At 42.6% G+C, this 11955-nt stretch overlaps 1 protein-coding gene across 1 annotated transcript; it reads left to right on the top strand.

The window, feature by feature from the left end:
- Window positions 1-2581: 2581 nt before the first annotated feature.
- Window positions 2582-11618, top strand: cyp27b1 (cytochrome P450, family 27, subfamily B, polypeptide 1). The gene is made up of 9 exons (XM_015016528.1): window positions 2582-3334; window positions 5603-5793; window positions 6106-6296; window positions 6474-6674; window positions 7110-7273; window positions 7365-7531; window positions 7607-7688; window positions 8946-9143; window positions 10714-11618. Exons 1-9 carry the CDS (start codon window positions 3107-3109, stop codon window positions 10825-10827), a joined length of 1536 nt encoding a protein of 511 aa, XP_014872014.1. The 5' UTR covers window positions 2582-3106; the 3' UTR covers window positions 10828-11618.
- The last annotated feature ends 337 nt before the right edge of the window (window positions 11619-11955 follow it).

Raw genomic sequence — 11955 nt, 5'->3', positions numbered from 1 at the left:
GATAATTGACTCCATGCACAGATGTGAAGCGTTTCTCAGAAACAGTGGTTATACAACTAACTATCAGTTCAGTGATTCACAGGGCAGCGAAATCTTTCTGCATTTTTAGGTCATATTGTAAAACATTGAGTATATCAGGATAAAAAGCAGACACTGCCAACGTTGCGTTTCCTCACGTTCACTATACAGCAAAAAACAACAACAACAAAAAAAAAACTCGTCGACTCTTTCAATCACCCTGTCCATTCATGGTGGAGTTCAAACTTCACAGGACAAAGGTCCACATGAGCAGATTACAGTCTCTGCAAGTCGTTATTTAAGAAGAACTCCACGATTTTTTAAACTGGCCTCTTCCACTGAGCCTTAAAGCTTTAAAATGTGCTTCTTCCTGCTTCATGCAGCTCATTTACATGTACATCCTTAACGACTGCAGCATATTTTGCCCGTCACTATAGCTAAAGCCAAGCACTGGGGGGACAGGTAGCTCAGAGCAGGATTATTCTGTCATAAATTTTACATCTCAAAGTGATTCCACAAAAAAAGAAAAAAAAAAAACATCAAAGCAGTGCGACAACATAAACCTCTTTTAGTAATATGGATTTATGGCACCAAACAGCAAGCTTATGATGGGCCAGCTGACACAACATCTCAGTGCTGCATGGGACTTAAGCCGAGGATCTCCAGCTGCTCTTGTGCTCACCCAGTCACCCATATACTAAGGATTATGTGCATCCACTGGTAAATATGCATAAGCAATCTTTTGAATGGTTTCTGAAAATGCGTCAGTCCTCCTTGGTGCTTCGAATGAAAAAAAAAAAAAAGTCTTATTTCAATGCCCTGGCATCAGAGTAGATTTCAGTAAATTTAATCTTAGCGTACTCTGTCTGTAATCAGATGTAATAGCAGTTCAAGCTGTTAATTTAAAGGAGGGATGTCCAAATGAGGAACAAAATGCAGCAAACAAGGCCCTGCTCTGAGTCTTTGGCATCCACAGTGAGAGCCATCGTCCACAAATAGAGAGAACACAGAGCAGCAGGAAACTTTCCCAGCAGTGGTCAGCCTACTAAAATTACTCCAAGAGCTCATCGATGATCTTCATTCATCTAGAAGATTTAAAAACAATCAGGACTGCATCTGCAGATGTCACTTGCCTCAGTTAAGGTCAGAGTTCACGGCTCAACAACATGTAAAGATAGACCAGGCAAAAATGGTCTCCGTGGAAGAGTTTCTGTGGTTCAACTTCAGTTTCAAAAGAGCTTTTAAACACATCGGCTTGAGAAATAATCAAAGTTTTGCTGATCCCTGTTGAACCAAAACACCAAAGTCAGATTTTTAATGTTTGGCTGTTTTATCTAAACTTATTTGTTAAGAAGGACAATGGATCAGTGATAAGTATGACTGGTGCATTAATGCAGACAGACCCATGATGTCCAGTCACCCAGTTCCATCACGCCACTGAAACACAGTCAGAGTGAGTTTAGTTAATTACAACATAGAGCAAGTTAACATTTAGAGCACAGAACCTCAACGGTACAATGTACTGGATCTGTCTGTCGCCTCACGACTGCAGAGGTACTAGCAGAACAGAGATCAATCAAATGAAAAGCTTCAGTAAGCAATAGAAACAGATGTCCTGCAGTTCAAGTTCTAAAGACTATAATTATCCTCATTACCACTTGTTTTAGCCTCGACATCCACATTAGTATCCGGCACGGCTTGAGAGTCATCAGCTCAGATAACAGCGAGTGAACTGCATGCGGCCGGATGCTCTCACTGTTCAACTGGACAGAAATGACCCTGATGAAAAAGAATTTCTTGGAAGTTTAGTTCGTGAAGCTTGTTTTTAAATTCCCACTGCTTACTACTGCTCTCACTTTCAAACTTCAGTTCTTCTACTTAACCAAAATCCTGCAGTAAAAATTAATACCTTTTATTATTATTTTATGTTATTGGATTCTAAGGTAACTCAATAGCAAGGAAGTGCATCTCTAAGTATTTAATCTCCTGCCCACTTTCCTGCTGGATTTTGTGTTTACATACAAATTACAGTTGACTTTATCTTTCGGCATCCAGTCAGGTAGATAACAGCTCAATCAGTAAACTGAGCAGAGACAAGCAAAATAAATAAATAACATTTTTCAGATTCGGGTGGGAATTACACAAGAATTTTACCAGCTGGAGGATAATAAAGACTAGCAGAAGTGAAGGGATGTGAGGAATTTGACTTCATCTATCCTATATGGACTGGTGCCAAGTTGCAGCCGTCATCCCATGCCGGGTGCAGATGTCGCCTCCACGCTCTCAAGCTCTCGTCACGTTCTGCGTGACTTTATCACTCTCGAATCTGACAGTCAGCGCACTGCGTTTCTCTGAAACCGGGTGATCTAAGATTTCTGGTGAATCAAATGTCAGGGCAGATTCTGACTACAGGGCCCCGGGGGCAGTTACTTCACCATCACCTCACTCTGTGTGCACTTTGGACGAATTCCAGTGCAAACGAATTCAGGTCAAGAATTTCTCCCTCACCAGGAATCTCGGTGATTCAGCGCCACAGCAGGTTGCAGGTTAGTTCATCAAGCAAAACCAGCTGCAGATGGTAGAGCAACCTATTTCATCTCTGTTGTTGTGGACACTGGGGTTTGCAGAATGCATGTTTATCCAATTAACAGTTTGGAGAAAAATCCACCTGATTTCCATGTTAAGACAGTTTGACCTAACAATGGCCTTGGAAGGAGGCTGGGTCGCCAGAAAAGTGTCAATTTTTAGGAATATTGGAGAACAAAGTGCCTCCCAAGGGTTGAGATAAGCCTGAGCGATTACAGAAGTCATGCATTATTTATCCAGGTTATCCACGTGTGCCGTTTCTGGGCTGGTCTGACTTAAGCCCTGTGATTGGACACACCTCCTTCCCCCAGCAGCAGTCCCCATCCAGGCGGGGCAGGACCAGACCAGTCTTCGCACCCATGATTGGTCTATAAGAAGAAAATTTACATCTTTCTCTGACTGGATTCCAGAAGCACTTTGTGCATTATAAATACAGCCTGCAGCCGGGAAAACAAAATGAGCACCGACACCCTTGGGTTCCGCGAACAGACACCAGCGCTCCATGACCTTTGTGAGGAGGATGGTGCAGCAAGCGCTTCGAGTGTCCGTCCGCAACGCCTTCCCCCTAGTCAAGTGGATGGAGAGGTGGGCCGAGAGCGCAGCAGCGCCTCCGCTGGGGAGCGCCCGGCAGGCGGTGAGGACCCTGGACGACATGCCCGGACCGACGGCCGCCAGCTTCGCCTGGGACCTGTTTGCCAGGGGGGGTCTGTCCCGTCTGCATGAGTTACAGGTAAGGAGGTGAGGCTGGAAGGGTTGGGCGCTCCGAGGGGGGACCCATCTTCAGCTCACTGATTATCCCTGGAGGTTTTTTTGTTTGTTTGTTTGTTTGTTTTTTTGTTTGTTTGTTTTTTCTGGCAGCACATTTTAGTCAGTGGCGGTGCTTGCTTTAATGGTGCCCTGGGCGAGTCCCTCCTTCTGCACCCCCAATCCTTCCCAACAGACTCTGGGTTTATATTCTGCATTTTAATGATTGAAATATTAGTTAATTGTCATTTTATTCAGGCGTGAAGGTCAGAAACAGTGATGGAGACGAATCTCTATTGAATCAAAACGGCAAATTCTTTTTACATTCATTCTTAAATTAAACACAGTTAAATCCTGACATAAGACTATTAAAGACTCTGCAGCTTGGTCATCTGCTTGCAGTGTATGTATTTCTTGAATCTTAAAATGTGTTTTGAAGGATCTCTGTTCAGCATAGACCTGAGTGCTTCTCCAACAGCCTGAATCAGATTAATGGCTGCTGCTGAGGGAGTTCAGCCATTTGATGCAGGTGTGTTGGCACAGGGACGCATCTGGAAGCAGCTCTTTAAGGATCGGACCTTGCATCCTCTGATGTAGAATAACTTAAATAGGCACTGACCAGTTTCAGTATTTTGGAGTTTGAACTTGAAATAACAAAATGCAATAAACTTTTCTTTATAAAAGCAGCACAATTATCCTTTAATTTAACACCAAATTGGAAGTCGTGAAGCAGATTAGCCATCCTAGTGCTTTTTGTTGTCCTGGTGTTCCTGGTGCTACACTACAGGCTTCACCTGTGGACCTATAGATTTTCACATGAGGGTCAAAGAAGAGGTAAAGCATGTATCTTTGCTCACTAATATGTAAATGGAGCAAATAGAATATCCACAAAAATGCCTTCAAGTTTTTTTAATGTATCATTTTCCAATAAATCAAAGACATTTTAGGCACATGACAAATTTCAGCCCTGGCTTTCTTTCTGTTCAGCTAAACAGTTTCATCCCACAAATATTCATCCATTCCTGTTGCTTTGGCACGCTGCTTTGCTATGCTTACGTTGGCTAGAGCTTAAATGAAAGCAGGTGATTTTATTTTTTTTGGGGGGGGGAAACTCCTCTCACAGTCTGTGGTACCCACAGGCAAAACAATAGTGATGTTGCACAAGAGAAATTGTGAAAAGAAAATCTTTCTAAATGGTTCCAGGAATGTCACAAACTCTGTCAGACTGGATTGGCACACTTTGTCATTTTCTCCGTTTCTTACCGGACGTTTTATTGCATAGTCCATCTCATTTTCCAAGTGCTGCAAACAACTGCACTGCAAACAAAACTTCATCCTTTAGGAAGTCATTGTTTGATGGGTTTAGTGCTTGTATCCCCCCCATGACCTTACAGTAGTTTGACAAGCCTCCATCTCAGCCATCAGTGAGGAAGGAATATAATGACTCTAAAGGCATCTTACAGGAAGTAAAGGCATTTTACAGCTCACATCTTTAAACTCAACTGGAAGTGAGCCAACAAATACAGGGATGAATTCAAACTATCATTTACTTCCTGCTGGTGAGAGAGATGGTTCTGTCACAAAATATTGTGTGGAAACACACAATATTTTTTTATTACCTTGTTTTTATCCACTGACCAAAACTTTGTCTTCATAATTTTGTCACGCTGCACGAGTTCTGATTTAGTTTGCAGTCAGTTTTCATGACAAAGTAAGAAATAAAAGGTTGTTGACCAACTCAGTCTCCCAGGAGAGTGTCCAGAAAATGCTGAAAAAGTGACCCGACTCGGCTGCTGAATTGATTATATTGTTTAGTCATAAAAACACCTTTGCATATTGGACTGTTTGTGCACGGGGGCTGAACAAATGTATAGAAGGTGCCACTGGCTCCTCTGATCCCCCTTTAGTCGCAGCCCTGGATGCTTAAGAGTATTTTATTCAGAGCAGAGAAATTTGTTTTTTTCCTGTAATGTCATAATATATTCAGATTATGTTTCAGTATTTGTGTGTGCGAGCTCAATATTTCAACCCCCATCTGTTCATTCAGAATTATGCCTGAGACGCCATGCATTTTTAATGCAAACTATTTCGCTTTAGCCCAATTTTTTTCCCCACCAAAGCCCTCCAGGCATCCCATTTTCTGCTCTGCTTTAATCTAACAGAGACTGCAAATCAAAAGAGAGCGGATGAAGAGATAAAGCCAGTTATTTCGTAGCCTGCAGGGTTTTTCTAAGCCTCTCTGTCTCTTTCCCAGCTGGAAGGAGTGCAGCGCTACGGGCCCGTGTGGAAGGCGAGCTTCGGCCCCATCCTGACGGTTCACGTAGCGGATCCGGCCCTCATAGAGCAGGTCCTGAGGCAGGAGGGCCAGCACCCGATGCGATCGAACCTTTCATCCTGGAAGGACTACAGGAAGCTGAGAGGACACAACTTTGGACTTTTGACGGCGTAAGTGTTGCTGCCTCCATAAACGCCAATGATTCCAGTTCAGTGACTAGCTACAAGAAAAGTGCAGCCAGATAGTGAAAAAATAAGCTGTTCAGACATAGGTGGCCAGTCTAAAAATGTCACATGGTTCAACAGTTAGTGATATTAAATCTCAGCAATCATTAAAATCGGCTGTATTTGGGTCAGAAATGTGAAAATGTTCCAAAGAGAAGATATTCAATGGATGGCACAATGGCTCCATGCTAATTGACCCACATGTTGACTTGGATTTAGTCCATTTGTTGTTACTAACATCACTGTTTATGTCCACAGTGAGGGGGAGGAGTGGCAGGAAGTGAGAAGTCTCTTGGGGAAGCACATGCTGCGACCGAAGGCTGTGGAAGTTTACGACGACACCCTGAATAGCGTTGTCAGCGACCTGATTTCCAAACTCCGCTTTCGCCGGTCCTCCCAAGGCCTCGTTACTGACATCACCAGCGAGTTCTACCGCTTCGGCCTCGAGGGTAAGGCCCCGCGTCGTCCGAGAAGCAAACCCATGAAAACCAACATAACCAAAACGGCCTTTCGCCTCCTCGCACGGCATTAAAATTTTAATATTTCCTACGAGACCTAGAAAAAGTTATGGAGTTAATTATTTTCTTCATCTCCTCTATCGTCTTCTCTTTTTTTTTTCCTCTCAGGTATCTCCTCTGTGCTGTTTGAGTCCAGAATCGGATGCCTGGACCCGGTCATTCCTGAGGAAACGGAGCGCTTCATCGAGTCCATCAACACCATGTTTGTGATGACTCTCCTCACCATGGCCATGCCCAGCTGGCTGCACCAGCTGTATCCCAAACCCTGGAAAACCTTCTGCGACTGCTGGGACTACATGTTTGAATTTGGTAGGCGAAGCAAACGGCGCCTCAAACGTCAACAACGCATCTTAAATATTTCCTTAAAACGATCGGCACGCTAAGAGGCTTGAACTGATTCTTGAGGGTATTTTAAAGAAGGATCTAGAGAAGCTCCAGCTTGAAGGGCAACATGTAAACATAAGTGAATAAATACATACAGCGTGCTGTATGTGCTTTTCTCCCGAACTCTTATTGGTCGCTCAAGACTTGCAGAGGACTTATGAGAAGCTGAGGCATCAAACATGTGTACAATAATCAGCCTTGATCGAGAATCGACAGATTAAAGTCTTTAACCCTCACGCACTGCGAGCTCATCTGCCCTGAATGTCAAGCGTGTTCTCAGGATAACTTCATATGACTTACCATCAAGACTTGAGTAGATCTGCAACATCCTTACCTTATTGGCCTTTGATTCTTTTACAGCCAAAGGTCACATCGACCAGCGTTTGACGGCTGAAGCCAACAAGATCGCCAAGGGGGAGAAAATCGAGGGCCGTTATCTCACCTACTTCCTCTCACAGATGGGGCTGCCGATGAAGACCATCTACAGCAATGTCACAGAGCTGCTTCTGGCTGGAGTCGACACGGTAAGACAGGGTTTTTTTTTCTCCTGGCAGATTTTACTTGACTCAGAGTCCATAAGTAGGTTAAAGCAGTCCTGTTGGGTTTTCGCCTCAGATCTCCAGCACCATGTCCTGGACTCTGTACGAGCTCTCCCGTCACCCAGAGATCCAAGATGCACTCAGGGAGGAGGTGTTGACCGTACTGGAGGGTCGAAGGATACCGGACAACACAGACGTGGCCCGTATGCCCCTCATGAAGGCCACAGTCAAGGAAGCGCTCAGGTATAACTCGGTTATACTGATTTATCTGCAGTTCACATGTTTCACTCTGACGTTTTTGTTTGTTTGTTTTTCCAGGCTGTATCCAGTTATTCCTGCCAATGCGCGGGTCATTTCAGAGAAGGACATCGAGGTGGGAGGCTACCTCATTCCTAAAAATGTGAGTCAAAGCAACATGTGAAAATACTTCTAGTTGTCAAACAAACTGGATCGCCATCTAGATCAACTTTAGTTCACGAGATCCAGAGTCCTGAAACTTTTTGACGCATTCCTGATCTAACACAACCTTTACAAAGTCTTGATAATGGACAGACTATTCAGCATGTTGAAGCAGACGCACATCTAAACCTCAAGGGTTGGGTTATGAGACCTCTAGTCGAGATCAAAGGTGGACAGTCTCACTCCTTATGGACTAATGACCTGCATGTCTTAGATGAAGCTTCGCCCCAAGTTTTTTGGGATCCATTCATTGAAATCAAGTGTGTTTATGCAGGGTTATAAGACATAAAACATGCAGCATAGGACTGGACTTGCTCATCCTGATGTAGCTTCAGGTTCTGTCCCCTAACAAAAAATATCCATTTGGAAGTTGTTGGGGGGGGGGGGCTTACAGGAAAAACTTACTTTGAAAGTGTAGATTTTTCTTTAAATGTACAGCTTTCACTGGAAATCCAGGGATTTTTAAAAAGTAATAACTAACTCTTTGATTCCACTGTTGTAAAATTTTATGGTCAAGACAGTATTTCCACCACCAGTTGGACTCTCGCTGAGCAGACGGGGTTAAGCCCAAATGCCCAATATGATGTCATATTAGTCCAACAATAATCATAATGCATTATTATGCAGTGACTTTTTTCTGTCCTCCAATAAATGGATTGACGCTACCCGTACAATTGTCTTATGGACCTGAAACTGAAGGAAGCCCAGAAATGGTGCATTACGGGTCGATTGTATGGGCCGTTTTTACAGTGGAAACAGACAAAATAATACAGTGGAACCGCACCGAGCCGGGCCGTTCCACTCAGTGGAAACCCACTTTTCACATTCCCAATTTGGGTTTCTGTTCTAAAAAAAACAATAACAGCATGAAAGCAGTTATTACGGGACTTTTCCCTCATCTGTTTTGCTGCTTCTGGACTCTGATTCTTTTGAACTTGTGAACCGAAGATGTTCATGTCGGGGATAAAAAGATTTACTTGTGCCAAACAAAAAACAGTGGCTACAGTTGCTTTGGGAGGTTATGTAGCCTAGCATTGCTTTAGTCATGCTCTGAATGATCTTCTTCTGAATCTTGATGTAATTTCTGTTAATAACGGTTCATATATCCACATGCTGGCAGATGAATGTCGGGAAAAATCAATTTGCAAAATCTATAATGGTCTCTCTATACATCTGACTAGAGCTTCTTCTCCTACAGACCTTGATCACTTTGTGCCAATTTGCCACATCCCGGGACCCGGCTGTGTTTCAGAATCCAGATGATTTCCATCCCTATCGCTGGTTTAACAAAGACGAGGCTCATCACCCCTACGCCTCAGTTCCCTTTGGTGTGGGAAAACGCAGCTGCATAGGTCGCCGTATTGCGGAGCTGGAGCTGTACCTCGCTCTATCTCGAGTAAGTTAGCCTAACTTAATCCTTTGTTTTTCATACCAAGGTGACTTGATATGACCCTTTGACCTGCTGAAAAGTCTTCACTTGCAAAGCATATCTTCACCAATCGGTTATTGCTCTGGTTCAAGAACTGAGTTCTGTACCTTATGAAGAATCTAAAGGGAAATGTGCATTATGGGGACTACAGCACAAGGCTGAAACTATGTGACATTAATAGATGAATTCCTACATAACGGCAGGTTTAACTGAATGTAACAACTGTATAATATGATGTAATGGTTTGGTTTCACCATTGACCTATTTTGTGGGAACAGATAAACTTTGCTGATATGCTGCATTGAAGTATATGAGCATCGTAACTCTGCTTTTAAAGCTGCTACCAGCTAACATATTAAATCTTACAATTTTGTTTTGATAGACTTGAACTAAAATCTTATCTACATTTATATCTGAGAGAAAATAAATGTCCATCTGGCTCTTTAGCTGCCTAATAATGACACAATTGCTGATTCTGCTAGGAAGCAGAATCATCAAGCTAGCCAATTCTGCTTGCTAGCAGAATCAGCAAGCTAGCTAATTCTGCTTGCTAGCAGAATTGGTTAAGAATTAGCTAGCTGGTGCCTTTCCCTTAAAGCCACCAGCTAAATGTTGGTGCCTCTAAGAAAAAGCTTTATCTGATTTTTTTATTTTTTCATGATAAAAACAGCTGTTCAGTCACTTAATCAGGAACTATTAAGTTATTTGGATGCCTTAAAGGTGTCTCACTTCATTTTGAAGTTGAATTTATGTTGTATTAAGACTTTAAAACCTACTTTGCACTTTTAGCTAAGCTTATTTCTGCTCCAGAGAAAAGATTTTCTCTTGAAACGCTGAACTAGGTCAACTCTTGCTTGAAAGACTTTGGGTCACTTGTATATCTAAGCAAACAAAAATGACACGTGGAGTACCTCAAGGCTCCATTCTTGGGCAACATTTAATTAGCGCCTTCACATTCTCTCTCGCTCACATAAATAACAATCTTTCTGACTATTTCCATGTGGGAACACAGGCATCTTTATTTCACCGTCGTCTCATAGCCATATAGTCCAGTACTGTCATCGAGTCAGGTTTTCTGTCGTATCAGTGAGTGAGAGGCAGACAAAACAGAAGTCAGGGATTTTGGTTCCAAAAGTACAACATTAAAGATCGGGAATCGAGAACCAAATCAGGAAAATGGTTCGTATTCCCTCAGTCCTTTATTCAATGTCGTGGCTCCAGAAACAGCTGGTGTTGCAATATTATTTTAGAGTTTTATATTAGTACCTTGTCAGCTATTTTCTACCGAGTTCATTTCTGAGAGTTGTCTCTGACGACGTTAATATTTCTAATGACGTTCACCAGCTGTTAACTCAACGTTTAGGCAAAACGAATAAGAGCACAAATTACAATTAGAGGATTAAAGTAATTAAGCAAATCTCATTCCTTATAAATGGATTATGTGGCCGAGGGATTTCCCATAACGGCCCAGGACTTGCTTATATGCTTATTTGTGTATTAATTTCGAGTTGCTGTGTTGTGTCCCTGCTCTTGTCAGATCCTGATGGAGTTTGAGGTGAAGCCAGACCCTGAGGGTAATTCTGTGAAGCCGATGACTCGGACGCTCCTCGTTCCTGAAAATGCCATCAACCTGCAGTTTGTTGAACGATGAACTCCTCTTGTGATCCCGATGGGTGAACGTGAGCTGTCCCCGCTGCCGCCCAGGCTGCCCTTTACTCGGGCTGTGTGAGGTGGGGAGAACAGGCAGGGCAGCGTTATCGCATGCACCACGGGGCTGCTCAGGCGCAGCGGGTCATGTCAAAGCGAGTCTTCGACCTTTGACACAGTTGGGAGAAAAGCCCACCTAATCTGCAGCCCGGCGCGTGCTGGCCGGCACATAACGAGGGAGAGGGCTTAACGGCACAATTAATGCTGAGAAAGATGTGACAGAGAAAACATGAGTTACCTGTCTGCACTGTTTCTAGAGAAAAACCTCTAGAACTTCATGTTGGACTCATTAGATCAGTTCAAGTTACGAATGGATGCGAGCTGTGCTCGAATTAAGTGGGTTTGTTTTTTGTTCTTTCTTGAATCTTGTAAAACTTATGAATTAGAAATATTGCACTATTAAGCATGTTTACTGTGTCCTGAATATGTGAACATTTTGTGTTGAAATGTTGGAGCTGATTGCTGTGCAGGTGTAATGATTAATATAGTGGGACCAGTACGTTTTGTCAGGGAAAATGTTTTAAAAGGCAGCTATTGAGAACATACCTGTGTGATCCTGAAACGGGAAGTGCAGTGCGTCAGGTCATCTAAATGTCCAAGTTACTGATGTGGCATTATTCTGCAAAATCTTATGAATTTCACCTTTGTATTTATTCCAGTGTGACACAATATGAAGCTGCTACTGTAAATGTCAATAAATGTGTATCGCTAATTGACGCTTTAGTCAATTAAAAATGTCCTGTCCATGATTTATTTATGTATCTTTACATCCATTCGTTTATGTCTGCTAAAGGGGGTAAAAGCTGCAGATTGACATGAAACGCTCCCAAAGCATCACAATCTCAATGGTGAAATGAATAACTTGCAGAAATATCCGTTTGAATCTCACACATTTCAATAGATTTTACATGGATCTTCTAGGAAGGTCAAGTTGGTGCTTATATGTGAAGTTGAAGTAAAAATGTTGCATGGTTTTCGATTTTTTTTTTTTTTTTTTTTTTTTTTTTTTAAAAAAAAAAATAAAAAAATGGGAAAAAACTTTTTTTTGGGCGCCCGCGGTTTAAACCCTCGG

The sequence above is a fragment of the Poecilia latipinna genome, unplaced genomic scaffold (assembly GCF_001443285.1).
Source record: "Poecilia latipinna isolate Pla-1442-1.1 unplaced genomic scaffold, P_latipinna-1.0 Scaffold2031, whole genome shotgun sequence".
NCBI classification, from domain to species: Eukaryota; Metazoa; Chordata; class Actinopteri; order Cyprinodontiformes; family Poeciliidae; genus Poecilia; species Poecilia latipinna.
The sequence above is the reverse complement of the archived record's forward strand: the minus strand, read 5'-3'. Positions and strand labels throughout refer to the sequence as shown.